The sequence below is a fragment of the Castanea sativa genome, chromosome 10 (genome assembly GCF_040712315.1).
Source record: "Castanea sativa cultivar Marrone di Chiusa Pesio chromosome 10, ASM4071231v1".
NCBI classification, from domain to species: Eukaryota; Viridiplantae; Streptophyta; class Magnoliopsida; order Fagales; family Fagaceae; genus Castanea; species Castanea sativa.
This window is the reverse complement of record NC_134022.1, coordinates 11,356,549-11,374,110: the sequence shown is the minus strand read 5'-3', so window position 1 is coordinate 11,374,110 and position 17,562 is coordinate 11,356,549. Positions and strand designations below refer to the sequence as shown.

The following is a 17,562-nucleotide window of genomic DNA, read 5'->3' as shown; positions in this document are numbered from 1 at the left end:
CCCAGTTTTGTGATTTTGATCTTGTTTTACTCAAATTTTTCTTTATTGAGGTTCCTACACAATAAGATTTTTAAAAATTCACATTGATGAATGAACTAGGGGCATTCGGCCATGCCTCATCCATTTTGAAGAAAAAAAATCATATTTTCCTCAAATATCAAGATTTCCAAAAATTATGCATCCATTTCTAAACTAGGGGCATTCGGCAATGCCTCATCCATTTTGTAAAAAAGAAATCATATTTTCCTCAAGTATCAAGGTTTGCGAAAATCAAGCACCGATTTGCAAACTAGGGGCATTCGGCCATGCTTCATTCATTTTCAAAAAAAAAAAAAAAAAGATCATCATCATCTTTACAAAAATCAATCAAGATTTCCAAAAATCATGCATCCATTTCTAAACTAGGGGCATTCGGCCATACCTCTTCCATTTTATTAAAAAAAAAAATCTTTTTTTCCTCAAAAGTCAAGGTTTTCAAATCATGCTTCAATTTGTAGACTAGGGGCATTCAGCTATGCCTCATTCAGGTAAGATCACCCATGTCAAAACCTATCAGGTAAATTCAAACCTTTGCACCACAAAGCTTCATCAAGTAAACTCTAAACTTTTTCTAAATCAAGCTCTCACAAGAATAAGTTCATACATATCAAAGTCATCAAATGCAAAGATCAAAGAGTGGTAGTTCATGAGTTATACAAGTTAACTGACTAGAAATCAACTCTTGTTTTTCTTGCAGGAAATTAAAAGAGGAAAAATATCCTAAACTTCAATCTTCAAAGGACAAATCCCCTTAAAAAATCTTCAATGGACAAATCTCCATGAACACATCTTCAAAGGAAAAATCTTCTAAACAAATCTTCAAAAAGAATAATCTCCATGAACAAATCTTCAAAGGACAAATCTCCATGAACAAATCTCAAAGGAAAAATCTCCTAAAAAAATCTTTGAAAGGAAAAATCTCCTGAACAAATCTTCAAATGACAAATCTCCTAAAAAAATCTTCAAATAACAAACCTCCTCAACCAATCTTGAAAGGAAAAATCTCCTGAACAAATCTTCAAATGACAAATCTCCTAAACAAATCTTCAAAGGATAGATCTCCTGAACAAATCTTTAAAAGGAAAATTTTCCTGAACAAATCTTCAAAGGACAAATATCCTAAAAAAATCTTCAATGGACAAATCTCCATGAACACATCTTCAAAGGATAGATCTCCGGAATAAATCTTCAAAGGAAAAATCTCCTAAACAAATCTTCAAAGGACAAATTTCCATGACCAAATCTTCAAGGACAATCCCAAATCCAAAATTTTCAATTCAAAATTCTAATTCCCAAATTTAAAATTCCACATTCTAAATTTTAGATTCTAAAATTTCATGATCAAAATTTCAAGTCTTAATTTTCAAAATTCCAAATCTCAAAATCTCCGATTTCAATTTCCAAATTTCAAATCAAAATCTCAAAGTTTCAAAGTCTCAAAATTTTAAATGCCAATTTCAAAACTTTCAAGTTTCAGAAATCAAATCTTTTCCAAAAATAAAATCTTTTTCAATTCAACTTTTCTTGATAAAGTTCAAATCGAGAAAAGGATCACATCTCAAAAAGCATTGGGACCACGAAGCACCTATCAGTTAAAGTCTAACTCTAAATTTTGACTTTTTTTGTAGAAAGCAAATCCAAGATCAAAGTAGAAGAGGACATTTGATCGACATTAAAATTCCAGATCAAAGTAGAAGAGGGCCTTAGATCGACATTTCAACAATTCTAAACCAAAGTAGAAGAGGACCTTTGATTTTCATTCAATTCCAGATTGAAGTAGATGAGGACCTTCAATCGACATTCTATCTCATTCCAGATCAAAGTAGAAGAGGACCTTTGATCGCCATCCCATTCCAGATCGAAGTAGAGGAGGACCGTTGATCGACATTTCAACAATTCCAGATCAAAGTAGAAGAGGACCTTTGATCGTCATTCAATTCCAGATCGAAGATGAAGAGGACCTTTGATCAACATTCCATCTCATCCCAGATCACAGTAGAATAGGACCTTTGATCGCCATCCCATTCCAAATCAAAGTAGAGGAGGACCGCTGATTGATATTTCAACAATTCCAGATCAAAGTAGAAGAGGACCTTTGATCGTCATTCAATTCCAGATCGAAGATGAAGAGGACCTTTGATCAACATTCCATCTCATCCCAGATCACAGTAGAATAGGACCTTTGATCGCCATCCCATTCTAGATCGAAGTAGAGGAGGACCTCTGACCGACATTTCAACAATTTCAGATCAAAGTAGAAGAGGACCTTTGATCATCATTCAAATTCCAGATCAAAGTAGAAAAGGACCTTTGATCGACATTCCATCTCATTCCAGATCAAAGTAGAAGAGGACCTTTGATCGCCATCCCATTCCAGATCGAAGTAGAGGAGGACCGTTGATCGACATTTCAACAATTCTAGATCAAAGTAGAAGAGGACCTTTGATCGTCATTCAATTCCAGATCGAAGATGAAGAGGACCTTTGATCAACATTCCATCTCATCCCAGATCACAGTAGAATAGGACCTTTGATCGCCATCCCATTCCAAATCAAAGTAGAGGAGGACCACTGATCGATATTTCAACAATTCCAGATCAAAGTAGAAGAGGACCTTTGATCGTCATTCAATTCCAGATCGAAGATGAAGAGGACCTTTGATCAACATTCCATCTCATCCCAGATCACAGTAGAATAGGACCTTTGATCGCCATCCCATTCTAGATCAAAGTAGAGGAGGACCTTTGACCGACATTTCAACAATTTCATATCAAAGTAGAAGAGGACCTTTGATCATCATTCAAATTCCAGATCAAAGTAGAAAAGGACCTTTAATCGACATTCCATCTCATTCCAGATCAAAGTAGAAGAGGACCTTTAATCGCCATCCCATTCCAGATCAAAGTAGAAAAGGACCTTTGATCATCATTCTATTCTAGATCAAAGTAGAAGAGGACCTTTGATCGCCATCCCATTCCAGATCGAAGTAAAAGAGGACCTTTGATCGCCATCTTATTCCAGATCAAAGTAGAAAAAGACCTTTGATCGCCATACCACTCCAGATCAAAGTAGAAGAAGACCTTTGATTGTCATCCCAGACAACTTCATTTTTAAGATTAGGATAGAAAAGTCCTTTGGTCACCCTAATTACCAAGAATCATGTCCAGAGCCATCAATTACCAACTAAGTCAAGTACTTTCATTTGTTGTCAAAAGATAAGGCACTAGTTCTATGTTCCAAAGCTTTAGGTTCGAGGGCTAGGTAATCTTTGAAAATTGACCTCAATTAAATCATTGTTGCTGAAATCAGTGTCTTTGTTTTACATTGACATTCACTTTTCAAGCTCTGTCAATGAGGGGCATTCCGTAGACACTCAATTTTGCACCCATGATTTAATCAAGGAGAATGACTGGAATGACCATCCATGTACCCAAAAAATCATTCTTACATTACATGCATCATTTGTAATTGCATCACATGCATTAATTTGTTCTTGCCTCACATGCATTAATTTGTTCTTGCCTTGCATGCATAAATTCATTCATTGCATATCATAAAAATAATCTTGAGATTCTAACAATCTCAACAGTGGGTCTCGTTTCTAAATCAAACCATCGGATCAAAAGATATCACATGATCAAGTTTACACGGTCCATATGCATTTTGTCTAGGAGGAACCGACCACACACAATTAATTTAAATTAATTCTAATTGGTTGAGCAATTAAAATTAATTAAAGAATTTTGTGATTGGTTGATAATTAGTGTTTAAGATAGGGATGCATGCATAGGAATAAAAGGGATGATTGGATAACAATGAAATTGTAGATAATCTAAACTTTATCAAGATTTAATTTAAGGAATTTATCCATAAGATAACTGTTCAAGATAATTGTTCTTATAAAATAAATAAATAAATAAAAATCTAGACGGAGGAAGAAAACACGTTTAAATACAAGGATCGGTCAAAAATCTCTGGAAAATGACTCCAAATGGCACACGAACACGAAAGCACATTCGGCCTCCAAGACCCAATTCGGCACTTTTGGAGTGCCAAACGGCACTTTAAAAGTGCCAAATTGCACTTGGTTGGGCTTTGGCCCAACAACCTTTGGGTGACGATAAGGCACACCCTTTTAGACCTTTTTTCAAAAGGATGCGTCCGGATTCAAACCCTAATCGTCCGTACCTATTTTTTAAAGTCCTCTGACCTCTATAAATAGAGACTAAACCTCTTAATTCAAGATCTTTTGGCTACACTCTGAGAGGCATACATTTAGGCTCTCAAATCACCCATATTTTCTGATCCCTTCTCTGAGTGTTGCTACGTAAATTAGGGTTTTTAGGTTTCAAAGAGAATTGAACAAATTTCTTTGAACCCTAAAACATCCTTTCAAGAACGAAGTGTGCTCATGCAAGAGGTTGTTCTCTAACCCTTTTGCTTTTATGCTTTTCTTTATCATGATGATGCATGTTTAATTGTTTTATATATTCATATTTTACCATGATTAATTTAGTTCATGAAAATATGTTCTTGATTTCTTTGATGTTGATATAATCTGTTTCTTAATTTTAAAAGATCTGTATGTAGTCAACTTGTTTTTCTTAAAATAAAACGGATCTGCATCTTTCTTAGATGCAGATCTGAATTATTCTTAAAATAAAACGGATCTGCATCTTTCTTAGATGTAGATTTGAATTTTTCTTCAAAATAAAAAGAAGTCTACATCTTCCTTAGATGCAGATTTAAATTTTTTTCAAATCAAAACTAATTTGTATCTCTCTCAAAATACAAATCTGAATTTTTAATACATGCAGATCTTTGAAATAAAGGAAAAGATAAAACCTTGTTTTATTTGTTTCATGTTGTATAAATTTAAATTAAGAGTGAAACTCTCTTCTTAAAAAATCTTTTTCATTCTTTTACAACATAACAACAGATTTGATTTTTTTTTTATCAAAAAATATCATTTTTTATCATCACAAAATAGATCTGAATTTTCATCTTCAAAAACCACTTTTTTCTACATACTACAAAACAAATCTGATATTTTTTCAAATCAAAATCCATTTTTTTTACTAATTAAAACATATCTGATTCTTTTCAAAAGAAGAGATTTCATTCATAAAATAGACTTATGTAATTATGTTTTTCACATGTTCAACATATCATTCATAACATGCATAAAAATGGTACATTGGTCACAAGAGCCTAGAAGATCAAACTCTGTCTAGACAGAATGGGTGCCTAACACCTTCTCATTCTGTAACCTAGCCTCCGGATTTAGATTTTTGGTTAAGTAGATCTAGCTTTATCTTTGTTTTTATCTTAGGTAGATTGTAACTAGGACAAAAGGCCATGTTTTTTTGATAGATTGTAACTAGGACCCATAGCCACGTAAAGTTCAAATTTTCGAACTTGTATTTTTTATTTATTCAATCAATGAATGGAACATTTAGTCATATAAATTTGTATTTAGTTTTTCTTATTTTTTTGTACATAAAAAATTAGTGGCGAATCCATACCACTTACCCAAAAAGAGAGGTTCCCTAAAAAACACTCCAAAAATCTCTCTTTTTTCTTAAAGGCAATTTCCCGGTCTCTCACAAGCTTGATGCTCAATAGCTGCTCAATAGATACCCTATCTATTGAGATTTATAAAAATCAGTTTTTCAAATCTGATTTCACTCCAATCCGTGTACATGTTTAGACTTTCTTTTCTCACAATCCTAAATATATATATATAAGGATTATTTTAAGGGCTGTCAAAAATTGCGCGAGTGTAGAGCAAAGTTTTGCTCATGAAAATTGTGACCGGAGACAGAATTTGTCCTAATTCATCTTTCTCTTGAAGAAGCTGCTGTGTTTGTACGCTGTTGGGTTTTATGACCAAGGAGTTTCGTGATTTTCATCATGTTGATAAACTGAAGAACTTTTCAACCAACATCTTTCTCAAGTTAATGAGTAAGCCACGTACTAGAATCTGGCATTGATTGGTTAGTCACATACTAGGAGCCGTGCACTGAAAATGAGAGATTGTCACTACAAAATAAGTCCAATTGAGTATTGGGGTAAAGGTTCAACTTTAGGTTAGTATAAGGTACTGGGATTCCTTTACTTGTAATCGCTTGTTGTGATAATAGTGAATTCTCAGGAGTGGTAACCTTAAAATCACCCAGTGGGGTTTTTGCCTTGGAGGCTTTCCCCATTCATAAACAAATCACCATGTCAACTTTATCTTCCGTTGTATATTAACTTATTTGGTGATTTGTTTGTACTACAACGCGTTTTGCATGTTAATTGGATTAATTAATTAACTTGGTTTATTAATCAGTTAATTTATCACAAGGGGTTAATACATTCTTGGCCTATCAAAACTGAAGGTGGAAGGAGGTAATAGCGAAAACAAAATAAAAGAGAAGCAAAAAGCGAAATGCTACAGAAAATGAGAACCAAAATAAACAACAAAACAAACGAGTAGGTTTTCGCTTCTTTTCAGGACTAAATGCACATATTAGAGATAAGTACAAGCTATGTGATTATTAAAAAAAGCAGTGAAACATAAAGGTTGAAACATATATTCGGTTTCATTTCAGCGAGATGGAACCACATCAAACATCAAGACAAATAATTGGTAGGTATAATCTCCTATTCCAATGAGGGTAAAAAAACAGGTGTGAAATTGTCAAGATTAATACATCACTCTTTTATAATTCAATAGTTGGAAGATAAAAATTTAAACTCTAAATATCTTTACTAGAAACGCCAGAAAATTCTAATTAATTAAATTACAAAGCTCTTGATATAACTCGATGGTTGAAAAATAAAAATTTAAACTCTAAATATCTTTACTAGAAACACCAAAAAATTCTAATCAGTTAAATTACCAAGTTCTTGATATAACAAACATGACTCTAATTCTATTGTAATTACATTTTTCTTACATCGACACACTACCATCCATGCACCAAGGATCAAGATGTCCTCTTTGTGATACTTTGGGCACTGATGTTACACATAGTTTAGACATGATCCCGTGGCACCGATAACTTTGACCTCAATTTTCAATTCTAGCTATGGGAGGCTCAATATGGACTAATATCCACACACTAGCTAGTAGCTACAATATAATATGACAAACCTATCGGTGGTTTTGTTAATCAATTGTCAAGGTCTAGCATAGTTAGATTTGACATTGAATGCTGCATTGTGACCTTCCTTAATCCTTATCAAGGTCTCAATTTAGAGCATTAGTGTCAATGAGGGAAAATGGAGGTAATCAGTCGGTAAATGAAGTAACTGAATGGCAGAACAGAAATTAAACTAACGCTGAATAAGTAGTTTGTTTGTTTGTTTGGTTTTTCTTTTTTTGTAAATGAAAAAGAAAATCAATTAAGGCAAGAGCTTAATTAAGTTGACATAACGGTGAAGGAGTTTGACATTTTTGGCTTGCAAGAATTTGCAGCATTCATATCTACCCATTACAACAATTTGAAACAAATCTAGGAATCAAAGCCTCCCCTCCAAGCAACGAACAATCTCTTGTCGCTAGTTTTCACCACTGGCACTGTTGCCGTTTCTGGTTTCGTCTCATCTCTTTCAAGTTTCAAGTACTCTGTCTGTGCATTTGTGCATGTGTTTACAAGAAGACAATTTTGTTAACTCTATATTAATGGCTTCCAGCTTGAAATAGATCCTCTTTCATTTCATTAGTCAATCAAACGCATTCTTTTCTCTGCATTCTAAGGTTCCAAATTAACACGATTTGTATCAGCTCTGAGGAGCATAAACCAGTTTCAGAGCAGAAACCGTTGCCACTTTATTATTAACAACCGCAACGTAATTGGAAATGCTCCTCACAATTTTGTTGAGTTTTGAGTAAGGGCAAAATAAACTCAAAGCCATTTGCTCACCCAAACCTACTCACTTAAATAAAACTCAAATCTATCTAATTATTAATTGGGTTAAATGGTATTATACAAATTAATCTCAATTAACATTAATGTTTATTGGGTTTTAAGTTTTAAGTTTTATCTGTGTACCCAATTATGACTCAAATATCATTTCTACAAATCACCTAACTCTAAAATATCTCAAAACCACTAAAAAGACTAAAATACCCATTAAAACTTGAAAATTACCAAGATCCCCCTACCATAAACCTAAAAATTGACTGAAATATCCCAAAACCTAAAAATTACCAAAATACCCCCTAAACATAAAAAAAATTACCAAAATACCCCCCGAAACCTAAATATGACCAAAATACCCATAAAATCTAAAAAATGACCGAACTACCCCAACCTAAAAAATGACCAAAATACCCCCTAAACATAAAAAAGATGAAGAAATACCCCTGAAACCTTTATAATGACCAAAATACCCCCGAAATCTAAAAAATGACCGAAATGCCCTCAAACCTATAAAATGACAAAAGTACCCCCAAACATTTAAGATGACCAAAATACACTCAAAACCTCTAAAATGACCACAAATAACCCGAAACCTCTAAAATTACCAAAAATACCCTAAAAACTCTAAAACGACCAAAATAGCTCTAAACCTCTAAAACAACCAAAATACCCCCTCAAAATATCTAAAATGACCAAAATACCACTAAAGCTATAAGATGAACAAAATACATCTGAAGCCTCTAAAATTACCAAAATAGAGGTTTAGGGTATTTAGGTTTTAGGAGTGTTTCTTTAATTTTTAGATTTTAGGCTATTTTGGTAATTTCTAGGTTTCGGAGGTATTTCAATCATCTTTTAGATTTCAGGGATATTTTGATCATTTTTAGGTTTTGGGGGGTATTTTGGTAATTTTTTAGGTTCCAAGATATTTTGGTCATTTTTAAGATTTCAAGGTATTTCGGTCTTCTTCTTCTTTTCTTTTTTTTGAGGTATTTCAGCCATTTTTTAGGTTTAAGATGTATTTTTTATCATTTTATAGGGTTGGGGGTATTTTGGTCATTTTTAGTTTTAGGGGGGTATTTTCGTCATTTTTTAGATTTTGGGTTATTTTGGTCATTTTCTAGGATTCAGGGGTATTTCGGTCACTTTTTAGGTTTAGGTGGTATTTCGGTCGTTTTCTAGGATTCGGGGGTATTTTGTTCATTTTATAGGTCTAGTGAGTATTTTGCTAATTTTTAGGTTTCGGGAGTATTTTGGTCATTTTTTAGATTTTGGGGGTATTTTGGTCGTTTTTTAGGTTTCAGAGGTATTCGGTCATTTTTTATGTATAACGGGTATTTTGGTCATTTTAATGTTTTGGGGGTAATTCGGTCATTTTTTAGGTTTAAGGCGTATTTTTGGTCATTTCTAGGTTTTGAGGGTATTTTAGTCATTTTTTAGTTTTCAGGAGTATTTTGGTCATTTTTTAGGTTTCAAGGGTATTTCAGTCTTTTTTTATTTTTTGGGGGTATTTTGGTCCTTTTTTAGGTGTCGGGGATATTTCAATCAATCTTTAAGTTTAGGAGGTATTTTGGTCAATTTTTAGATTTCGCTGGTATTTTGGTCATTTTTAGGTTTAAGGGGGTATTTTGGTCATTTTTTAGGTTTAGGGGTATTTCGGTCACTTTTTAGGTTTAGAAGGTATTTTGGTCATTTTTTAGATTTTGGGGGTATTTTGGTCATTTTTTTGTTTTAGAGATATTTTGATAATTTTGTAATTTTCAGTGGTTTTTTAGCATATTTGGTCTTTTTGTGGGTTAGGGGTATTTTGGTAATTTAAAGGATTTTTGGGGTACTTTGGTCATTTTTTCAAGTTTTAGGAGCATTTTGGTAATTTAATTATTGGGTAATGAGGTGGGTTGGGATTTATCCATAATAATTGGGTTGGATTGAGTTTGGATTAAAAGTAATTAGTTAAATGGACAATAAATAGGTAAATGGGTTTTATGTACCAAACCCAATTATGTCCACCCCAAACCCACCCATTTAACACTATGCAGGTAAGAGCAATCACAGCAGAGGAGGTATAGTTGTTATAATGCTATTTTAGCAACTAAAACACCAAAATGCAAGCTACAAAGATGATATACCTAAAAATAATAGCTACTAAGCTATAGTGATCTGCTATAGATAACAGCTCACAGTAGCTCCAAACTTAAAAATATATATATTATTTTATATATTTCTCTCTCCTCTCCTTTTTAAAAAAAAAAAATCTCTTTATTTCTCTTTTCTCTCTTTCTTTTCTGACCAACCCATTTCTCTCTCTTTTTTCTCTCTTTCTTCTCCAAGCTTCTCATTATCTCTACCTACCACCTCTTCATTTTTTTTTTTTTTTTCTTAAGCTATGGCCGGAAATATATCTCTCTCTTTCTTTTATTTATTTTTTTTTTCTTTCAATTTTTTTCTCTCTTTTGTGGTGGTGATGGGTTTTGTGGGGTTTTTTTTTTTTCCTAGTGGCATTGATGGTGGTGGCTGGTAGTGGGTTGCAGGTTGTGGTGGTGGATTTTTTTTCTCTCTTTTGTGGTTGTGATGGGTTTTGTGCCGGTTGTGGGTGTGGTGATAATGGGTTTCGTGGCTGGTTGTGGGTGTCGTTGTGATGGGTTTTGTGGCTAGTTGTGGGTGTCGTAATGATGGGTTTTGTAGCTAGTTATGGGTGTGGTGGTGATGGGTTTTGTTGGCTTTGGCTGTGATGGGTTTTTTGGCCGGTTGTGAGTATGGTTGTGATGGGTTTTGTGTTTTTTTTTTTTTTTTTTCGATGGTGGTGGTTGGCCATAGGTTGCAAGTTGTGAGTTCTTGTTTATGGTTGTGCCTAGTGGGGCAACGGTGGCGTTGGTAGAGGTGGCTATTGTTGTTGTGTTGGATTTTGTGGTGGTTATTTATCATTATTTTAATGAGTTATTTATATTATTTTAAATGAGTTACTAAAAATATAGCATTTGATGTTGGATGTTTTGTAAAGTGAGTTGTTGAAATAGATAAAGTTGTTTTTTAAGTTGCTAAAAGCTATAATTTTAAATAACCATCATGGTATCAAAAGTAAAAACACCTCAAAGATGGAATTGGTGACCAAGTGTGGAGACCAGAGCTTTTGTGGCTAGTTATGGGTGTGGTGCTGATGGGTTTTGTTGGCTTTGGTTGTGGTGGGTTTTGTTGGCCAGTTGTCATGGTTTTTTTTTTTTTTTTTTTTTTTTTTTTTTTTTTTTTTTTCGAGATGGTGGTGGTTGGCAATGGGTTGCAAGTTGTGAGCTCTTGTTTATGGTTGTGCCTAGTGGGGCAACAGTGGCGTTGGTAGAGGTGGTTGTTGTTGTGTTGGATTTTGTGGTGGTTATTTATCATTATTTTAATGAATTATTTATGTTATTTTAAATGAGTTCCTAAAAATATAGCCTTTGATGTTGAGTGTTTTGTAGAGTGAGTTGTTAAAATAGATAAAGTTATTTTTTAAATTGATAAAAGCTATAATTTTAAATAACCATCATGGTATCAAAAATAAAAACACCTCAAAGATGGAATTGGTGACCATGTGTGGAGACCAGAGCACAACAGCTGCTCTTGATTCATGCCACACCATGTAAATCTTCAGAACAAATATAGGTCTTCCATTTTATCCAGCTAAGCATTTAAGTATTTTACTTTTTCCATCATTTTCATTTCTTTAATACGTGGTACCCTACACTGCGGTACTGCAAGCATTACATTATGCAACAAACACAAATAAAACATGGAATTTATGCATCTTGTCATGAGAATCAACATAATAACGAAGGAAAGAAAACTTTGCTAGTTGTCTGAAGATGTTTGTTTTGCCGACACATAAACGTGTTGCATTATTTCAACCAATCAAACTCCAAAACCATACAAATAAACAAAAAGTACGCACAACTGGAACAACAATAACTGTTCAATTCCAACTATGGTTCACCGCCAAGCTCCACTCGTAGGTTGTCGTATGGATAGACTTTTGGTGCCTGCTCAATAGAAAAGGGAAATGTCACAATTCAGCATCAGAAAGCATTAAATGATCTACAAAACATCAGCAAATGAGTAAAACATATACAACGTCAAATAGAAAGGAACATACAGACAAGATTTAAGACTACCAAGTTTATGCACTTGAAATTAGGTTTTTTTCTCTTTTTATTTGGAAAAATGCAAAAACACTGAGATTCTAGGTCAAAATCAAACTAACCTCCTATCCTTCCAATGTGAAATTATAAGCCCCTAAACTTTGAGAAATCTGCCAAATTGACCCTTTTGTTATCATTCCATTGATTATTGGCAGAACACTATCACACTCTGTGCACATGACAGCACTCAATAAACATGTCTTTTTAAACTCAAATATAATTTTTTTAAAATTTTCATCCTTTCTTCGTCTTCCTCCTTCTGGTGCCACCATGGCCCAATTTTAAAACCACCAACAACCACCACCCTCTATGGCCAACTAGTTTCCAAACAGCCACCTTTCTCAAACCCCACTGACAGCCCATTAAGCTCATCACCGTTCACCACCACACAACCAGCTTCCTCCATTCGCTTGAGCACTTTCTCCCTTGAACAAATCCTCCCACACCGAACACCACGCAAAACTAACCAAGCCACACCCCCACAGCAGCACATCACTGAATAATCACACCCACAGCAACAACACCACCACCACACCAATTTTAGCCACACAATTGTCTCGCCGATCAAACCCACAAACACCATGTCCAAAATCATCGTGCCCAAGACTCGTCCACCACAAGACCCCTGCCATGGAATTCCATCAAATCAGCCAGCCATAAGAAATCTCTACCACCAGCCTATGCCTACACACACACACACACAAAAAACCCCCCACAATCCAACCAACACCGAGCACCCATGACACCCCAAGCCACAGTCAACATCCCGAATCATCCAAATTGCCACCCAAAAGGCACAATTGCCAGTTGTGCCATTCAATGCCACTACCACCTTGGGCTTCTAATCCATCATTAAGCAACCTCAATGATCGCCTACCAAGCCCTCGTTCACCAACCTCAACAATCCAACCAAAATACTAAAGCATGAGACAATTTCAAAGTCAAAATCCTTCAAATCAATCCCATCAGGTGAAAAAAATAATTATGATAAATAAATAAAATAAACACCATCAACCAACAGAGCACCACCGTAAATCCAACGACACATGACACATGATCGCCGAGCCATCAACCTTGTCTAATGTTTTGTAATTTCTTGGCCCACACAGAGAGAGAGAGAGAGAGAGAGAGAGAGAGAGAGAGAGAGAGAGAGATGAAGAAGAAAATAAAATTCAATTCAATTTTTTTTTTTTTTTTGATAAATAACGTAAGAATATTATTAATAATAATAAAGAAATTGCCAAGCCGAGAGAGAGAGAGAGAGAGAGACGAAGAAGAAAATAAAATGAAATTCAAAATAATTTTTTTATTTATTTAATTTAAAATGAATTATTTATTGAATCCAACAACTCATTCCTTTCTTTTGCCCAAGATGACACATTTCAAGAGGTTCTAATTACGAAGACCAGCTTCATTCCTTTCTTTTTCCTGAAGTGTCACATTTCAATGTGTAGGAGTTGGAGACCACCTTCATAACATTAGATTATTGTACTCGATCATCCTTTTTTCATTAGAGAGATCAACCCAACTTGTACATTACGTTCAATAAGTAAGGAGAGAAGTGGATGAGTTGATTCTGCTCCATAATTTTAAAGTATATGTTCTGCATAATATCTGGTCCCAAATTGATTCACTTGGGTCACATCAAACCCAAATTTTGCTATATTTTTAGCCCTGTTAATATATGAACATTAAAGCAAAGTTGAAAACTGCTACACTAAGAACACGAGCATGAAATTTAAAGATAACAATCCAACAATAACAACAAAGCCTTAATTCCAAAATTTTGGGGTTGGCTATGAATCCTCAACATATTAGTTAGGGTCAGCCAAATTTTTTCTTTTCTTCTATTCTATAACAATCCAAGATATCTCAAAAAAATATTTCAAGTACATAACATTTCTGTTCAAGGTCTATGCAGGAGCTCTGATTTATCACAAACATTAACTAAAAGGAGTGCTTAAAAGACTATTGAATTTTCTTGGATGTTCACATTAATATTAGCATTAAACCAATTTCTACCATTTCAAATTGGAACCTATTTTCCAAAAAAAATAATTTATAGAGAGACACTGGGGGAGGGAGAGGTGGGGTTCAAACCTATTTTCGAATAAATAACTAATAAGCAAATGAAGTCTTAGACCCAGCTAATCCAGGTCAGCTACATGAACCCTTCTAATTGTTCAAATCATTGTAATTGAGGAAAGACCTATCTTTTGTAGCATCTAAAATCAATTTTTGCGTATTTCTCATGTACCTGATTGCACCCCTCTTTGGGATTCTCCAACCTATTCCATTACTCACAAAAGGATTGCTACCTCTTTACGCCATCAAAAATGGCAAGAAACTCATCCAATGACTACACAAGGCAACGAACTCACTTCCTCTTCTTTTGATATTCAAAAAAAGATCAACAAAGATATAGCAAATCATAACTAAGTTCAACATTATAAAAAAATTACCTTATAAAATATCATAGAAAATCACTGTATTCTGCAAACTCAAAACACAAAATCAAAGATCAAATCCAAGCTTCTTGACTTACAAATGGTATCTTAGAAGCTTTATCATTCCACACAGCCAAAAGTCCCAAACCTGCGAAACAGCTCAAACCTCCACAAAGCCAAGCCAATGCTTCATACTGTTTCCAAATCCACAAAAACAAAAAACAAAATGTGGTCACTGTTAATTGTAGCTATCCGCCCTAAACTATAGGGTCATTTGCAAATTACAATAACTACCTCAAGCTATAAACTTTCAACATTTCTCACAACTTCCAACACGCAATCCAAAATCAACATTAAAATAAACAAAAATTAATGGACTGATTGGAGTGGATATAGTTGCTTAATGAAAACTAATCAGTTGATTTTGACATATTAGCGCATCCCACTATCCAATTAGCCCACTGATTTGTTATCAATCAGCTCAAATTTTACAGTATAGGATGGATTTTGCAGATAATTAACCCAAATCCTAAAAGGGCAAAACTTAACGATTGAAATTGAACTATAAGACTGCATTGACCAATAAAATACAATTCAAACATGTTGAAATTGATAATAAGAAATGGATACGACAATTGGGCAATACAATAGTGTTACCTCTCCAACAGTATCAGCAATGCGATCTATGCAGGGCTCGGGAAATGGGGTCCCGTTGTCCCAAACTAGTTCGTCATTCACTGGAAGCTGAAACATCAACACACACACACAGTATTATCGTGTTTTTAGGGCTTCGTTTCCAATGATTTTCAAAACTATTTTGAAGTAAATGGAAGGGGAAAAGAAAATATTGAAGTGTGTGAGAGAGAGAGAGTGAAAATCTAGTTATTTTCGGAGGTTCTGACCGGTTTGTCAGGGACGATGTGTTTTCCGACGGGGAGGCCCAAACCGGAGCGGAGGCGAAGAGAGGAGGCGACGGAGCGGCATACGACGCCGTTTCCGCCCATGATTCTAGAAGCTACGTGGCTCAATCTCCCTGCCATTTTGCTTTCTGTTTTCTTCTTTTTCCCCTGATTTGCTTCTTTTTCTACTCTCTTGTGCCAAACACTAGCTTCTCGTTTCTTTTCTATATGTATATATTGTGATCAAAGGAAAAGCGGTCTAAACGACAGCGTCTGAAGTTATCTTCATTCTCCTCCGCATTGGGTTCGCGTACAAGGTGAACCGGCCCGCTTCAAGTTATGACAGTCCAAAAAGAATTTATTTATTTTAAAAAGAGAAATAATATATTCACAATATTTTTATAATATGATAAAAAATTAACCTTAGTAGATAATTTGAACCAATAATAACTAAAAATCAACAATTACCGTAAGGGTGAAAGGGAAAAAAATTACAAATTATAAAGGAATTAGGTTAAAATTTTAGTATGCTCTTTTGTAGTGGTATTTTAGGTTAAATAATGTGTTTAAAATTTGTAAGAGAGTATAATTAAGTGTGTGTGAATGTGTTTAGTAGTTACTAGTTAGTTTTTTTTTTTTTTTTAAGTTTAAAATTTCAGTAAAACAATATGTACCTATTCTTTTAATTTATAGTTTAAAATCGAAAAAGGAGATTCTTTTCTTCCATCCTAAAGCAAGAAGTAAATGCCAATACACTATTAATTTTTAACATGAGATACAAATATGGGTATATGTTGCCTCGCATTTAAATTTTGCAATTCTTCTAATTTCTAGTTATATGTGAGACATGCAATAATTATTTAATTTTGTGTGGTTTACATGAGCTTTTAAAATCGTTGGATTTTTTAAAATGCCATGTGTTTTACATATGGATTATAATTATTAAAAAAAAAACATATGGATTAAAATTTGAGGAAATTATAGTATTTAAATAAGAGTAGGTTAAAACTACACTTTACACCATCCAACTTTGGAGTCACTTTTAAACCAATCCTTCCACTTTCAAATCTTACCATTTAATCATCAATTGTTAATATAATATTAGATTTTAGTCACAAGAGATATCATATTCGGGTGAGTTAAAAAAAAATAATTTAGGAAAGCATTGATGATGAAGATGGTGGGTTGACATTGCCAATTTATGATTTTGCATGGTTGATATTGTCATACTTGGATTTGTTATGATCTGTAATTAAATACAATGTTTTATTTGGATTTTTTTTAATACAAAATAGAAATTCTATCCTAATCTAATCTAAATGTATATGTATTTGAAACTCCCTCCTAAACACTTAAACTCGGCCCTTACTTTCCACAAATATTTATACTTGTGAAATGACTATCGCGCCAAAAGTACACAATAGTATTAGGTTTTTTTAATACATAGGGTTTTTGTTTTTGTTTTCTTTTGTTGAAATTTTTTTTTTATTTTTTATTACAACCTCATCTCTCTCTCTCTCTCCCATATCTACATGAATTTTTATTTATTTTTAAAGTTTTTACTTAGGAGCTCAAAAGATGAATGATCTAATTTAGGGAGTCTATGTTGAGACTACCAATCAAATGGTACAATTGACATCAAACTACCCACTTGAAAATAAGGTGATCAATTGAACACAAGGTCAAGAAACCACCCACCCCCCCCCCCCCCCCGGTTTCTCAAATTAATGTGATCAAATTGACTGATGGGTTTAAGATTTACTTGAGTTCAATCGACTCATGATCACTCCGAATATTTTGAGATGTTTTTTTTGTAATGACCTACAAATATTTATTTATAAACTTGTATTGCTAGGTGATGTGGCATATATGAATTAGACTTGGAATAAAGATTGAAGACCTACTTAACATTTAATGATCATGTCATTAAGAATAAGATTTGATGGTGAGCTGAAACTTGAACTCCAATTTGTCCATGAGAGTCGTTCGTGTCAAGAAGATGAGCATGGCAGTGACTATCAAGACAGTCGTCCATATGCCTATCAGGACGACCATCCATGGACACCTAGGTCTTCCATGAGGAAAACCCTAAGACG

General features: G+C 34.0%; 1 protein-coding gene across 1 annotated transcript; it reads right to left on the bottom strand.

Annotated features, from left to right (window-relative positions):
* Positions 1 to 11,690: 11,690 nt before the first annotated feature.
* On the bottom strand, positions 11,691 to 15,819 carry LOC142613143 (NADH dehydrogenase [ubiquinone] 1 beta subcomplex subunit 8, mitochondrial). Its single transcript, XM_075785356.1, has 4 exons — positions 15,470 to 15,819; positions 15,225 to 15,311; positions 14,666 to 14,761; positions 11,691 to 11,961 (listed from the first exon to the last, which is right to left on the bottom strand). The coding sequence occupies exons 1-4, from the start codon at positions 15,605 to 15,607 to the stop codon at positions 11,905 to 11,907; spliced, it is 378 nt and encodes a 125-aa protein (XP_075641471.1). The 5' UTR covers positions 15,608 to 15,819; the 3' UTR covers positions 11,691 to 11,904.
* Between the last annotated feature and the right edge of the window lie 1,743 nt (positions 15,820 to 17,562).

What these genes read in the sequence shown, in the direction of transcription:
- LOC142613143 (XM_075785356.1), bottom strand. Translation starts at nt 15,607, where the DNA reads ATGGCAGGGAGATTGAGCCACGTAGCTTCTAGAATCATGGGCGGAAAC. An exon ending in TTGCTGATACTGTTGGAGAG is followed by an intron (nt 14,762 to 15,224) that starts GTAACACTATTG and finishes ATTTGGAAACAG; the next exon opens with TATGAAGCATTGGCTTGGCT. An exon ending in AAGCTTCTAAGATACCATTT is followed by an intron (nt 11,962 to 14,665) that starts GTAAGTCAAGAA and finishes TCTATTGAGCAG; the next exon opens with GCACCAAAAGTCTATCCATA.